A 16,488-nucleotide genomic window follows, 5' to 3' on the forward strand; every position below is an offset into this window, starting at 1 on the left:
CTCAAAATACTGAGACACAATTCGAGTAGGGTCAGCAATTATGCAGACATTCTTAAACAAAGCCTGAGGTCACACCATAGATCCTAGTTCACACATGCTTTTTATTCACTTACTTATTGTCGCTCAAGTACAGTTATCTCCATTTTCCTCCATTTGTTTTTTTATGTAGGAATATATAGTGACTGGTTGTTCTGGGGTGGTACATACAGAGCTAATTCCCTTTCCTACATAACATTCAAATGTGTGGTGGTACGTAACTAATCCCCTGCCTCTGGCACCGAAGTATTTCTAATATTTTACTGTTACAAATGACCACCAAAATCCTTGTTGCACATATATTTTTCACATTTGGGTGAGTATTCTATAGGATAAATCTTAGAAATGGAATTGCTGGGCCGAAGTGAATTAATTTTAAAATATATTAATAAGCAATGAGCGATCAAATTGCCTTCCTAAAAGGCTATTGTTGCTGTATGCTTTGATCAGCAAGTGCACTTCGTCACCTTGCCATTGTGTCCGTTGTGTACATCTCACCCAGATCCCCCAGTCACTTACTTTGAATGTCCCAGTAGTTACAGAATTATAGACTTCACCTGCTAGTTCTGTATTGTATTCCTTTATCTTCCCCAAATTCACAAACGACTGCTAAGGACTTAGCAACCAATTCTCTAATGCACATTTAGCCTGCCAAAGGACATTCGTGCAATTTCCAGATGGCAGAGGAAGAAATGTTGGACTTTCTGAGCCTTGTCAGTGGCTGATAGGAAGAACCTCTGAAATTTGAAACAGGGTGGCTGTATTTGCTTCCATCTTTGTTTCCTGGGGCTCAGACGCTTGTCTAGTACACCAGAGATCCTCTCTGTGAGCCTCCCTGGCTGCGATGTCTCTAGCGCAGTGTCCCCACTGTGTGATTTGGGTGCTGGTTACTTGCAAACCTCCAGATGACTTCAGAGAACACAGGGCAGCAGGTGAATGTCGTGGCCAGAAGCTGAACAGCGCCACCAAGCTGACAGGCTGTTTCAGCAGCAGCTAAAGCCCACACCCACTTTTATTTTTAATTTTAATCTTAACCCTCGTAATAAATATACATAATGCTTAAGATTAGTTACTACTTCAAGTGAAATACTATTCCGAGGTTTATAACAAAAATCCTGTGCCGCCCCCAAGTCCCGTCCCATTAAGCAGTAACTAATTCAGTAGTGACCTCTTCAATCCTGCTTATAGCGTCACCTCGAGATAGTCTAAGTTTAGATCTTTTCTAGCAGCTCACAGCTGTGGGAGAAAGGAATTTACTTTTCTTCTCTTTATTGCCTGCTCACAAAGACACACACACCCTCTTCATCTTCCCCACATAATTATATCATAATTTTTGGTTAAATCAATGTAGTGTTTATATATTACAATGACAGTGTAATATTATTTCCAGCTCAGCGTTATAGTTTATGATGATTACAATGCTTTTGTTGTAAATTATTTTTGTTGTCCTGCCCTTAATGATCACCTCATATCTTATTTTCTTAGTTTTCTGTGTAATAGCTCCACTTTCCCCCTAAATTCTCTGCCAGGGCTCCAGTCCTCTACGACTGATGGGCTCAGCATTGTGCTCACTCTAGGGGCAGTGCAGTGCAATGCAATATTGTCAAAGTGCGGTCCCGGGGCCAGCAACGTCAGCCCCGCTTTCACGGGGGACCTTGTTAGAAATGTGAATTATCAAGCCCTAACTGAGACTTATGATTAGCCACCCTGGGGGGAGGGGCAGCAATCTGGGCCCTAACCAGCCCTCCAGCATGATGCTGATATGGACTTAAGCTTGAGAACATCTGTATAATGGTTAAGAGCTTGGGTACAAAAACCTAAGGCTGCCAGGGTTCAAATCCCAGCCGTTCCACCCGTTCATGATGCCGTTTCCAAGGCTCGATCTTCCCGTTCATAAAATGGGGACAAACCGTCTCTCCCATGTAGTTGTTATAAGCTGCATGGTGCCAGGCAGCATGACACCCTCGTTGTTCCTGGAGATGGCCCCTAGAGGCATCTACCTCAAGCTTCTGTCCTTTAGAACCTCCATGGCCCTCTGAAGTCCTCCTCCTAGACCCCTGTGTCAGTTTCTCTTCCCTTAACCCCCGCCCACTCTCAACTCCCCTGCTACGCCTGCCCTGTCACATGATTCCCTGCCACAGCCCCATGCCACGGCCAGCCCTGCCTCCTGATTTCCCACTAACCTTTCTCTCTGCCCATCAGAGCTGCCCCAGTCCCCTCTCCCAGTTTCCATCCTTCTACAGTCCCCCTGCCTCCCTGGCCAGAGCCCCCTGCTTTCTTGTGGAACCCCCCCTCCGCTGCTTTCCCGTGGAACCACCCCCAAGGCTGTCTTCACCCCCTGAATTACGAGGATAGGAAGGAGCGTTACTATTCTGCCTTCTCCCTCTGTGACAATCCTTAGGATAAGGTCCTACTTGAGTGTCAGCTCTCATCAAACACACCGCTGATCACGGTGCTTGAAATATTGCAAATGGTGGGCAAATCCAAAGCCCTCACCGTGGCCCACAAGTCCCTGCCTCTTGACAATCCCCCATGCTCCCATCTCTTTCCTCATTTCCCACGGCTCCTCCCCATTCCCTCTGCTCCCGCCACATCCGCCTCCTCGCACACCCCCACCTCAGGGCCTTTGCACTTGCTCTTCCCTCTGATGTGAACTGTTCTTCTGGTAAATCTGCATTTGGCTGGTGATTCTTTTACTTCCCGTCAGGTCTCTGGCTCAAAGATCATCTTCTCAGCGAGGTTTTCCAAACCTTCCATTCTAAAAACAGCCACTCCCTTGCTGTCCTTTTACCTGCTTTATTATCTTTCGTGGAACTAATGTGATTTGGAATCCTATAATCCCACTCTGTCTTCTCATCTGTCTGGACCTACGAGGCCGGGGCCTACTCAAAGGGCCTCAAACCCGCACTGCTGCCCTTCCCTTTTTCCTCCTTCTGTCACTAAATACTGAGTTCCAGCCGAGTGCCCAGCAGGTTTGAGATGCCAGGGATATGGAGGTAGGCAGGTTTGTTGAGAATGCTTCTCTTGGGAAGGGCTGAGCAGGGTAAGGAGGGGTGAAAAGCCTGGGGAGGGGAGGGGTCTCAGTTCAAACCCCAGCTGTGTAACCTCCCTGTCTCTTCCTCTGTACCATGGAGCTACCGGCAGTAACTACATCACGGGACTGGCATGGGAATTCTTTGTTCATTTCTGTGCTTGACGGATAGAAAACCTGAGTGAAAGTTGGCTATTAGCCATAATTAGAAAAACAGGTTACTGCTGGAAGTTAAGAAAAACAAACAAAAAAATTTGTCAAGCCATCACAAATTTTGCAGTAGCCTGGTCCTTCTCACAGCACACAATAAAATTACCACATCTTGGGTTCTCCTAGGACTTCAGACCCAATCTCTCTTAAAATTCCAAGTCAGGAAACTAGTGGGAACAGAGACTCTACTGGCCTTGCGCTACCCGTAGGGCCGGCGACGCAGACCGCGGCCAGCTCCACCTGAGCGCCGTGCAGCCTTCGGTCCTTGGAAGCTATAAGTGAAGAGATGGGTGTCCCCACAGCAGGGTTTTGCTTTTTCACCTTTTCAATCGCGTTTATTGCAGTATAATTTGCATGCAATAAAATCCCATCACCCAGAAAATTCCCTCGTGTCCCTCAGTGGCCAATTTGTACCCCAAAGATAACCACTAGTATGATTTCTGCCACCATGGATCAGTGCTGCTTGATTCTGTAATAGCAGACTTGCATGTGTGATTTTTCTCCCTTTGTTTTCTTTTTAGTGTTCTTGCGGTGAAGCTGTAAAATGAATGTACATAAACTGCACCTGTCTAATGTATACAATTTGAAGTGTTTTAGCATATGCCCCCCCCTTGAAACTGTTAGCACAAGATGATTTCAAGATAATGAGCATATCCATCACCCTGAAAAATTTCCTCCTATACCTCTGCATCCCACCCTTCACCTCCCCCACTAACTACTGCTGTGCTCTATGTCACTACAAACTGGTGTTCGTTTTCAAGAATTGTTTGCAAGAATGAACACTTCTATGCCTGGCTTGTTTCATTCAGCGTAATTATTTTGATTCATCCATGTTGTTGCATGGATGCTTTATTCCACCACAGCCCCTATTCTGCCCCAAGCAGCATTTCATAGTATAGGAATTCCACAACCTGGTTATCCACTTACTGTTGATAAACATGGGCGTGTTTCCAGCTTGGGACTCTTATGGGAAAAGCCACTATAAGCATTATTATGCAAATGTATTTGTGAACATAAGTTTTCATTTCTCTTGGGTGAATACTAAGGCACAGAATTGCTAGGCCGTAGTAGTTGCATAAAAAACTGCCAAACTCTTTTCCCCAAAGTGCTTATACAATTTTACCCTCTCATCAACTGGCTGAAATTTCCCATCTATCTTGTTTCTGTCTCTCGGTTTCTGTGCTCATTCTCTTTTCCTGAAATGCCTTTCTACCAGTTTTAGCGTGGCTGGCTTCGGGTCTTAGCCTGGACATCATATTCCAAAGAGACTGTGAAGGCTGAACTGCAACTGTCCCCACCAACCTCACCTATACCCACATTTGCATATTGAATGCACAAGCCTCCAGTGCCTTAGAATGCAACATACTTGGAGAGAAGATCTTTAAAGAGATTAAATTCAAATGAGCCCATTAGGGTGGGTTCCTAATCCAATATGACTTGTCCTTCAAAAGGAAAAGATAGCCCAGGAAAGGTTTTGTGAGGACAGTCAGCAGGAAGGACATCTGAAAGTCAAGGAGAGCGGTCTCAGGAGAAACCGAACCTACCAACACTTCGATCTGGGACATCTAGTCCCCAGAACTATGAGAGAATACATTCCTGTTAAGCCAGCAGTCTGCAGTATTTTGTTATGGCAGCCCTAGCAGACTAATACAGAGGCCTTTCAATCACCATTTTCCAACCATTATAATAATAATAATAATAATAATAATAATAATAATAATAATTGACTCAGGTAAGAATTATCAGTAAATGCTAAAACCAGTGGGTAAGACTCTGATAAAGAACATGATAGTCTCAAAGTATTTTCGTACAAGATACTAAGTTACAAGGAAAAAATAATTAACTTTTCTGTGGAGCACCATGGCAGACACCACCTTAATCCAACGATCAAAGTTAGCATCACCCACATTGGGATAAACCATTGCCATGGGGACTCCCACTGAGATACACTTACAGCACAACTTTCTGTGGTATCCGTGACAAAACGCATAACCTGATATAATATAACCTAATATAATATTTTCTCATAATCTAATCATGAGAAAAGATCAGACATCCAAATTTAAGGACATCTGCCAAACAACTCTCCAATACTCTTCAAAAACGTCAAGGTCATGAGAGACAAAAAAGGGCTAAGGAACTAAGTGCCTTTACATATTAAAGGAAGCTAAAGAGACAGGTGATCCCCAATTGGGTCTAAATGCAGCAAGTGATCCCAAATTGGGTCTCTGGGAATACCTTAAAGGACATTGTTGGAATAATGAGTAAACTTTAAATATGGAAGCTGTATTAAATAAAAGAATTGTATCATTGTTAAAGGCCTTGATTTTGATCGTTGTACTGAGATTAGCCACGAGAATGTCCTTGTTCCCAGGAAATACACACAGAGTATATGGTGAGAAAGATATATGTCTGAAACATACTCCAAAATGATTAAGGAAAAAACAAAATTCCTGTCTTATACACACACACACGGGACATGATAATGAAATTGCAGCAAAATAGAACAATGTTATTCTGGTTGAAAAGTATATGAAATTCTTCACTACACTTGCAATTTACACATATTCAAGAATAAGTAAAATTCCTTATAAAAAGAATAACAGTCTTTAAGTGACCACACTATCAGAAGTGGCCTGTCCCTAACCCCCAGGCACTCTTTAGTTCACTTCTCCATCGCACTTATTGTCAAAAGTTATCCTGTATTTTTAACAATACCTAACTTGTGTACAAAGCCCTGCCCTATTCTAAGTGCTTTAACTGTGTAACCTCAGTGAATCCCACAACTCCGTTCTTCCCACCTTACAGATGAGGAATGGAGAAAAACAAGTTTATTAGCATGCCCAAGGTGACCTACAGGATTTGTCTCCCGTGGAACCGAACCTCAACCAAGGTTAAAAACTGTTGTTCGCTGCTCTTTCCCCAGCGACGTAGAAGGGTGCCCAACACATAAGAATTTAATAAGTATCTGTGGATTCAGTTAACAAATATTGGGCATTTATTAGGCATTGGGGTACAAAACAATGAACTAAATATTTTTTAAAAATCCATGCAACACTGGGAGGTAAGGCTCAGTCTACCTGTTTTGCAGAAGAGGAAAATGAGGCTCGGATCTGAGAAATATTTGCCCAAGATCCAGGGGCTAATTGGCGGCAGGGTGTTAACTCCAACCTAATCCGGGCGGTTCCAGGGAACGAGCTTTAAATCAATCAAACCGACAATCCAGTCAGCCAATCAGTATTTATTGGGCACCTACTGCGTGCAGTTCACCTCCTGCAGCACTGACGAGGAGACTTCGGTGCGTAGGGAGCCGTGGAGACCCGCGGCCGCAGCGGATCGACGGAATTTGGCGCCTACTTTTTGTAGGTTGGGTGTTCTCGGCTGTGATTGGGCGCGGTGTGCGGCTGCTCCGTCGACGTTGGCAGAACCCGGGAGATTTGCTCTTCGACCGGCCTCCGGGGAATGGGACACCAGGAGCCCCCGCTGGCCCGAGTGCCCGCGGGATGTGCGGTTTATATAAAAAGGTTATGTAAAGGGATCAGCCGGCGCGAACACGTGGAGAGCCGCGGGTGCCTGGACGCCGGGTTCTGCCCCGCGCGCGCCGCTGCTACGTCCAGTGAAGCAGCAAGTTCCGGCACACGCCAGGCGCGGGCCACGGCCGCTCGCGCTGCTCGGTACCGAAGGCTGCGCAGCCCGGGAGCCCGAAAGTGGAGGGGCTCAGGCCAGGTAGGTACGGGTACGGGCTGCGGAGTAAAAGTAAGTGCCGAAGCTAGAGCTTCCCCCCCGCCGCTTCTGGCCCTTGGTAAGGGTGACTGGGCCGTGGACTTGGCGCGCCCCGGAACGCCGAGATTTTAAGCCAACCCTTTCCACACGCCACCCTCGGGCATTTGGGTCGGTCCGCTGGGCTTCGCTCGGACTTAATTCAATGGACGGTTTACACGCTGGAAAACACTAGGCGGGACGCAGAGAGGGGGATTCCCTGTAGGGCCCAGGCAGGTTAAAAAGATTTCCACAGTGCAAATTGCTTCTTAGGGAGATTTTAATAAGTGGTAAAGAATGGTAGTCCTCGTTTTTACAAGCCCTGTAGGATAATTTAACTGGGAAGGTGTGTGTGGGGGTGTTACTTTTCTTTCCGGTTCCCCTCAGAGCCACCGTCTGTGGTTTCGTCTTTCCCGCTTTCCCCTCCCCTCCCTGGTTGTTTCGGCAGCGGTGGCTTCGGTCTTAAAGGGGCCGCGGAGGCCGGAGGAGGTGGGGCGCTCTGGCCTGCGCTCCTTGCCTCCCCACTTCGGCCTGGTCGTTTAACCGATTCTTTCGCCCGCAGATCACAATCCAAGCTCCCGCTCCTCCGCGTCCCGGGGCTGGACGGAGGGATGAGGCAGGGGGAGCCCGGGCAGCACCGTTGCTGCTCCCCCCACCGCCCGCAGCCATGGAAACGGGGAAGGAGGACGGCTCCCGCAGAGGTACACAAAGCCCCGAGCGGAAAAGGCGAAGCCCAGTGCCGCGGGCGCCCGGCGCGAAGCTGAGGCCGGCGGCTGCGGCCCAGGCCATGGATCCGGTGGCGGCCGAGGCCCCCGGCGAGGCCTACCTGGCGCGGCGGCGGCCAGAAGGCGGCGGCGGGTCCGCGCGGCCGCGCTACAGCCTGTTGGCGGAGATCGGGCGCGGCAGCTACGGCGTGGTTTACGAGGCAGTGGCCGGGCGCAGCGGGGCCCGGGTGGCGGTCAAGAAGATCCGCTGCGACGCCCCAGAAAACGTGGAGCTGGCCCTGGCGGAATTCTGGGCCCTGACTAGCCTCAAGCGGCGCCACCAGAACGTGGTGCAGTTTGAGGAGTGTGTCCTGCAGCGCAACGGGCTAGCCCAGCGCATGAGCCACGGCAACAAGAGCTCGCAGCTTTACCTGCGCCTGGTGGAGACCTCCCTCAAAGGTAAGACCACTGCGGGCCATCCCGCTCGCACGTAGGGCCTGGACCGGCTGCTGTGGACGGCTCAGCCCAAAGTGGGCTCGGGACCGCTAGGCCCTGGTCCTGTCACCTTGGGCCCAGACACACCCTCCTCTCCGAGGCCCAGGCACTGGGGCCCTGGTCTCTGCTTTGGACCTAGGATGAAGTCCTTAGCACAAACGTTACCTGGTATTTTCATAACAAGCGCTCGCTAAATTCTAACTATTGTCTTATTAATTGCTCAATATGCGTGAGCCATTATTATGAACTAAGATTGGTCGAGGAGAAGAGGGGGTTGGGTTCAGGGTTGGTGGAAGCCCCCTCACTCTCTAGGGCCTCTTCCCTTTCCCTCCCAAAGCAAACAAAAAGAAAAAAACTTTCCTCCCTGTCTGGTTCCAGATATCCTCACTGCCCCCTCCCCCAACTCCACCCGCCAAACTCTTGCTTCCTACTCTTTCCTCCTGAGACCACCAGCGTTTCATCCCAGGGCAGTCAAGCAAACTGTCGGTTTTCTGGCTGCATCCTCTGGGGCCTGCAGAATAATAACCCCACAGGTGGGCCCAGAGCTGTCACATAACAATACCTGACATCTTTCTTTACTTTGCATTCTTAATCTATCTCTTAATCCTCTGAGGCTGGCATGGAAGTGGTTTTATTTATGGGAAAGACAGGACTCAGTGAGCCAAGGGGACTTTGCGGTGCTTGGGACAGCTAACCCTAGTCTCCCAGTTTTCACTGCAGTTACGGAGTGTGTTCATCCTGAGGCCTCAGGTCTCACGTATCTTGTATGTGCTGAATGAATCCAAGGATTTGTTCAAAGAGGAGAGGGCCAGGGGCCTTGTTCAGGGGAGAGGCTACTAATCTGAGTCCCAGCTATGTCTTAGATGTCTTCCAGGAGTGACTTCAGGTAATAATTCTAAAAGTCAGTCTTCCCCTCTGTAAGTGGAGAAATTAAGGATTAAACATGAACAAAATAAATCGATGAAGGTTAATCAGCTTATAAAGGAAGTTGCATTGTACTCCTGGTTTCCTTACACTTTTTATAGATCAAGTGATATGAACCCAGATTTGTCTTGATTCAAGGCCTAGGTCTTTTGGAATGGGTAATGGTGCCTTTCCTACCCCCAGATGAACTAGAGCTGACCTTTAAGAATGGGTAGGATTTGGGGTGGAGTTGGGTAAGGCATTTTGTTTGGAGCTTTTGCCTGACCTTAAGAGCCTACAAACAGGGCCTAAGAGAACTCCCTGTCCCATTTCAAGTCAGTGTTTGGACAGTGAGCTGAGGAACATGATGAGTATCACCTGGGGTCCTTTTTCAAAGTAGGCTTTTGCTTCTTCTGCCCACCCCTTCGCCATCTATCCTGAAAAGCCCACCCTCCCCCCAGTGTTTTGTTTGGGAAAGACTTTCTGGTAGATTTTTTTTTTTAAGCTCACCTGTATTTTACAAGCCCTTCACTTCTTTCTCAGGCTGTCCTCCACTGACCTCCACTGTGGTTAATGAGTGGTCTGGACTTCAGTGTACCTGACTGCCTTGGGGTGTGGGAATTTGCTTTGCCAAGCAATCCTCTTCTGTTTTCAGTTCATTGATGCCAGTCTTGAAACTGCAACCTAGGTTTGAAGTTTTTTCTCTCCCTACATATAAATAGAGTTGACCCTTGAACAACGCAGGGGTTAGGGGCGCTGACCTCACCCTCCCAACATAGCTGAAAATCTGTGTACAACTTGACTCTCCCCAAACTTTACTACTAATAGCCTGCTGCTGACAGGAATCCCTACTGATAACACAAACAGTCACTTAACGTGTATTTTGCATGTGTATTATATACTGTATGATTACAATAAGGTCAGCTAGAGAAAAGAAAATGTTAAAATCATAAGGAAGAAAAAATACATTTACAGTATGTGTTGAAAAAATCAGTGTATGAGTGGGCCTGTGCAGTTCTAGCCCTTGTTGTTCGATAGTCAACAATACTGTTAAAACTTTCCCCACCTGTGGAGTTTGTTCCAACTCCACGGGAAACAGGCGGCTTTGGAGTTAGACTCAATTTTAGTCCTGGCTTGTCTAAACTGACTGCATGAGACTGGAACAAGTAGTTTCAAACTTGTGGGGAGCATTGCTTTATCCCCAAGACAAGGGCACCTATGTCGTGGTGGCCTGTGCAGCCTGGGAGCGCCAGTGAGGGCTCCAGATCAGAGGAACTCACTGCCTCAGTATGGTCAGGCTCTATTCGGAATCTTCTCCCATCACCTCCCTTGAGATTCACAGTATTCTTGGTTGAGTTTCCCGGACCGGTTCGACCATGGAACACATCCTATTTCCTGTGTTGTCAGGACTCCAAGTTGACAGAAACAGTGGTATTTTCTTCCTTCCTTTGTGCACTATCACAGGCCTAGAGAAATGAAAGATTTTGCTTTAGGTCACATACTTAAATATGTCCCTTTCAGTAGTTTAGAGTCTTAAAATATTTCACCCTCTGTTACCGGTCAGGCAGTGTTCTGGGCTGGGGAAGTGGAGGTGATGGCTTCACTCTCTAGTGCTCTGTTTATGAAACTAACATTGAAATGCACATGTCAAGTGTTACTTTAGAAAGCAGTAAATAGGTATGGGTGGGTTGCTGTTAATATTAAAGTGGAGAACAAGTTCTTGCTATTAATATTAAAGTAGGGAACAAAGACCCAGTTACTCCTTTTTCTGGGCTTCAGCTTCCAAAGTTTAGCAGTCTTAATCTGCCCCGGGGTGCTGACTTGACAGGATACTGATATTATTCGGAAATGTTAGAGCTGGAAGGAATCTTAGAGATAATCTGATTCAGTGCTATCACTAACTAGATCCTCTGCAGCCACCTTTTCCCAGCCTTTGGCAATTTAGGATAATTTTGAAACCGACCAAAAGTGTTAATCTGCCCTAAAGTCACAATTGAACCAAATCCACCTATAGGGCATACCTTGGAGATACTGAAGGTTTGGTTTCAGACTACCACAATAAAGTCAGTCCTAATCTTTTTGCTAGTGGAGGGTCTTCAGTTGGTTTTAAAAAAAGGAAAGTCTGTGAAGCGCGATAAAATGAGGTATGCCTATACTCTTACTGAAGCCCAATTCGGTTCTTTAATTCTTTAGCTCTCCTGTATTTTATAAGCTCTTCACTTCTCAGACTGTCTTCTCGCTGTGGGTAATGAAGGGTTTGGACTTGCCCCGAAGGAACGTAATTGGAAAAGTTTGAGGACCTGTAGAAGACTGAAATGCTAATCAGGGTCACAGGAGGAAAAAGCAAATTGGCTCATTAACAAGCGCTTTGTACTGAATTAACAGGAATGAGAATCAGGAGTTGGCAGAGGAGGTGGGCTTGAAAGAAGGCAGTCTAGGACCGTGTGGATAGGTAGGGAAGACAGAAGGTGGAGTAATTTATTTCACAGTTGAGCCAAATAGAGAATAGTGTTTTTCCCTACATCAGCATCAACTCTCTCGTGAATACTCAGAAGGCATTTTTATAGGCTTCACAAATTCTTTGACATATAAATAATCTAGTATCCAAAAGAAAAGGGAAACTTCTTAATGCAGTTCTTGGTCTCCTGCAACTGCATTTAATAGATGTCTGTCTCTGTCCTTTCTTTCTCTCTGAACACACGCCAGACAAGTCCTACCCAGGGCATCATATAGACAACAGATGCTGCAGAGTCGGTGGCGGTCTTCAATGTCTGACCTGGCCCCCTGTTTCACAGGGAAGGAAGCGGAAGCCCATACAAGGCACAGGACTTGCCCCGAAGGAGTTAGTGGTAGCATTCAAACCAGCCTCCTAGGCTTTTTAAAACCAGATTAGCAATCCTGTAAATTATTTGGTTGATGAGTTAGTGTCTCTTGAACTTGAAATACTTTTTGCAAAAAGGAGTTAAGGCATCAGCAATTCATCTTTGCCTCTTTGTTTCCATTTCTAAAGGACCCTGTCCTGACAGCACCTAAAACTTAAGTTCAAGATTATTGCCTCTTAGGAGACAGCAGGTGAGCCCGAGCTCGTTGTCAAACTCAGAAATTCTGGTGCCCTCTCTAAAGCACACACTGATCCTAAGGAACAAACAGACAAACAGACCAAACCAGGACAAACTCTCAAGGCTTGTGAAACCAACCTGGAAAGCTGGGAACCTAGCTTACTGAACACGAGATCTGCTTTACCAGTTATTTGATGTTTGTTGTTCTCAAGTTATCTTTAGGTGGCTTGACATGGGTAGGAATCTGGGCCCTTGAGGGACAGTCTTGTCTGCACCGGTGCCCGGTGGTGGCTGTGAGCCAGGCACTGCATTGTAAGAGGCTATGCAAAGGTTTGTCATTTGGGCAGAAGAGATGTGCCCACATGACCACAGCCCAGGGTCATGAGTGATGGGTATTCTAGAATACAGTAGAGGTTCCCTCTGGGAGTGTAGAGGCAAGGGGAAACCGGGAAGGAGGTGGTCTTGGTAAGTTCAGTGTGGAGGAGTGAGGGTCTTAGCAGTGGATTGGTTGTCAGCCTGCGGACTGCCCCCAGCCCCTTGAATGCCTAGGGAAACCTTAGTCTTAGCACTAGGCCACCCCTGCGCAGGCCTCTAGAAAGCTCTGAATGCTCTGCTGTTGCCTGGGGCCTCAGAGTACAGGGATCTCCCAGATAAAGGCAGAGGACTAGATGGCGATTGTTGTCTGTGGTGACAGTGACATAGATAAAAGGTGGCATTAGGGGCCTTGGAAATTAATGGGAAACAGTACAACACTGGTATTGACTTGGAGTCAGGAGGTCTTAGTCCCAGTGTCACCCTGCTAATAAGAGCTAAAACTTACTGATTGCGATGTGCCAGGTCTGTCCTAAAGGTTCTATACCTATTAACTGACTCAGTCCTCAGAAGCTTTGGAAGTCAGGACTGGGATTAGCCCTGTTTCACAGGTGAAGCACCGAGGCTGCTGAAATGGCCCAGGGTGAAAATGCTAACCCAGCCAGGATCCAAGCCGCCCTCCATTCTAGATTGAGTCCAAGTTCCTTAACAGCTGTGCTGCACTCTTGGGACAGGGAGCTTAGGTTCTGAGTGGTTCTGTTTTTCTGGGTTGTTAAATGAGCATAATTATATTTTACACAGAAACTGATGGCTACTACTTATTTTTAATTATATATTAATCAGCATTTGTGGCACTGCTGATTTCTCTTGGTGCCTTCCCTAAATGTCTCAGCTGCCAGGGACCCTTTACCTCCTTTCTGATCTGCTCTTGAATGTCTTGGGACAACCAGCAGACTTCTCTCCTGCTAACAACTGCCTTCTTTCTGTGTGCATTGGGGATTTTAGATACCAACAGCCCTTACTTAATTGAGAGCTTTGGTTAATTGGCGTTACATTTGGGTAGGGCTTTTTATAGTGTAAACTCTCCAGAAGAGCTTAGCTTCCTAATAGACATCAGTCTTTGGTGTCCTTAGGGCCAGGAGCCTACTTATAGTAACTTTCAAATTTGGGTGCCTTTAATTTACATATACTGAATTCCCTATTCTAGAACTTCTCTTTTTTAAGCCTCCAGCTCACAATTCTCACCTTGATTCATTTCACCCAGTTGAGTGCTGTGTGGGTACACTGTGGGGAGCCCAGGGACTTCCTTTCCATTCTGGGCACCCTGTCTGCTGGAGGAGATGGGCACATCACACCAGATGGTATTTGACTGCTGCCCGTGAGGGGTGCTCTGGGGGGAACAGCTGCAAGGAGTGCAGACTAAGTTTGGGTCAGGGGAGGATGAGCTGTAAGAAGGTGAATCAGGAGCGATCCTGGTGAGAGAGGTGAGGCCTAGGTACGTGGGAAAGCCCATAGCGTATGGAGAGGGAGATGAGCCAAGACTGCCATGGGCTACTCCCCGCTCTGCCTGGCTGGTGGAAGCTGCATTTTTGACCAGACCCCTGGACTGTTCAAGTATTAATAGCTAACCTTTCGTAGTATTTTCGTATTCATTCTCTCATTTAACCCTCTCCACTTTAAGTTGGCATTTTTGTAACCTGCTCTTAACTTGTGAGAAAATAAAGATCCATCAAGATCAAACAACTTGTCTTACACCACACTGGTGGAGGGTCAGGCTCTAGATTTATATCCGGATGGACTGTATAGTTTCCTTGTTCTTGGCATGCTGTCTTCTGACCGTATTGGACAGCTGCCAGTGGTGTCCAGACACATTGCCATAATTAGCACTCTGTCGGGGCCTGCTGTGGCACTCAGGTACAGTGCAAGACACTTTCTGTGTCACGGTCAGGCCTGGCGACAGCCCAGTGAGGCGGTAGTCTCTTCCCAGTTTATGGAAAATGAAGCAGTTCACAGGGTCTTTAGACGTTTGCCCAGGGCCACGTAGCCATGGAGGTGGAAACTTGGTGATGGTGTTGACCCCAGGCCTGGCTGTCTCCCCGTCCTTTCTGCTAGGCCTGCAGATTCAGAACTGGCTACTTGGCTTCTGCAGACCACTGTATATTGCCCTGGCAGTGACCCTGAGGGGTCCATTTCTAGTGCACAATGACATTTGACTAATCTTAGGAAGTACTTTGAACACACCCTGCTGACACTGGACCTTGTGGTGACAGCCCAAGGTCACTAAAACCAGGCCCAGTGCCTGGTCTGTATGCTCGTCTTTTCCCCCTGGGAAGACAGGCTGAGATGGGTCCTCGTCTTCAGCAGCTTCTCAGGACTGATCCTCAGCTGAGCCATTTCTTTAAAATATATTAATGTACACTCTTAAAACTAATCAAAACCAGGGATGGCTATAGTCAACCAATTCAAACTTCATTTTTCTAGTTTTCTTTCCAGATCTTTTTCTTTAGCAGTGTAATTTTATATTCTTTTTTTTAAACTTCACATTAAACTTGCTTATGAAATGGTCTTTTAACCTAAGTAAATTTTGTTGAAGTAAAATATGGCCTTTTAAAGCATTCAACCAAGTAGTAATCATAAAATTAACTCTTAGCTACTCTTCGACAGTTGTTTCCAGCTCTTTGCTTTTATTGTGCCATATGGAATACCTACCAGTTCTGGTTGTTTTTGGTGCTTGGTGTGCCTTTTCTGTTGCTGCTGGTGGTGGGGGTTTTGTTTTTGTTTTTTGTCTTTTGGGTACTCTTCACTTAGAATAAGTTGCTTTAGGGGGATTTTTTTGTCAAACGAAGTGAGCGTTTTTGAGATTTATGATACATATCCCCTGAGCTAGCATCTCCACATATTTAAATCAAAATCGTAATTAGTCTTCTCCTGAAAAATGAATCTGATTGCTGTGTGGCTGGACCATCAGCCCTGGGGGCTGGGTGAATATAAACTCCTTGGGAGCATCCTGTGCATAAGAGCGTACTCAAGGAGCTGAGGACAAAGTGGAAGTAAAGCATCTCGGTGTGAAATTCCGCTGCTGGCACCCAAGGCAATGTCAGAGCATCACTGTTAGGAGGACTCCAGGCTGCAGACTCTGGGTCCTGCCCCTAACTGTCTGTGAGTTCTCAAGCAAGTTATTTAATTGTCTGAGGCTCAATTTCCTCACCTGCGAAAGGGGATAGAATTATCATCTAATTAGACGGATTTGGAGGAAGAAGAGAGTGCTGGCTGGAGTACTCTCTGGATTCTTCCTGTCACACAGAACATGGAGTAAGTTACTAAGTTCCGTTGGCTCTAACCCTCCAGGACCTCTTCCCCCCCATCTCCTTCTCACCCCCTCCCTTGCCAGTCCGAACTTCTTTGGCTTTGTAAACCTCCTGATGAGTCTCTTGGCCACCAGTCAGTCTTCCATCTCCAGCTCCTCATGCCTCCAGAGGGCTCGTTTCATCAGTTCTCAGACATGCGCTTTCACATAATGTCTCCGAAGTCAGAACTCAACTTAGTCAATGGCATACCGTGGTGTCATCAGCAACCTGCAGATCTTACTTAAATGGTTATGTCTTAGAATCGATACCTTAGGTTTAATAAGCAGTATATCTTTTTAAAACAGATCAAGAACTTTAGTTTTTTCCAGTTTTCTTAGAATTGAACTTCAATCCTTTTGTCTGCCAGACCCCATTTCTCATGACCTGACTCCAGCTTCCTTGTCTCCAGCCTCATTTGTGCCTCTCCCCGACTGCATGTGCCCCTGTGATGACCCCAGACGGGGCAGCTCACATCCCACTGTACTCTGTGCTCACCCTCTGCATCCTGGGAGACAGAGCTCAAGGAGCATGCTCACCGTGACACCCAGCCTGCCTTTCTCTCGTCCTCACCTCCTCTCTCTGATCCTCAGGCAGGACAGCACCCCGTTGCTTGTTCTCAAAGCTGTAGTCAG

General features: G+C 47.0%; 1 protein-coding gene across 1 annotated transcript in view; it reads left to right on the plus strand.

Annotated features, from left to right (window-relative positions):
* The first annotated feature begins 6,439 nt into the window (after positions 1-6,439).
* Positions 6,440-16,488, plus strand: part of STK35 (serine/threonine kinase 35) — a 42,380-nt gene continuing 32,331 nt past the window's right edge. Inside the window, exons 1-2 of the mRNA XM_045832962.1 lie at positions 6,440-7,003; positions 7,599-8,199. Coding sequence (XP_045688918.1) covers positions 6,740-7,003; positions 7,599-8,199 — 865 coding nt within the window. The 5' untranslated portion in view covers positions 6,440-6,739. The remainder of the gene's footprint in view (positions 7,004-7,598; positions 8,200-16,488) is intronic.

This window comes from Phyllostomus hastatus, unplaced genomic scaffold (assembly GCF_019186645.2).
Source record: "Phyllostomus hastatus isolate PE091 unplaced genomic scaffold, TTU_PhHast_1.1 phas_contig_17, whole genome shotgun sequence".
Classification (NCBI taxonomy): Eukaryota; Metazoa; Chordata; class Mammalia; order Chiroptera; family Phyllostomidae; genus Phyllostomus; species Phyllostomus hastatus.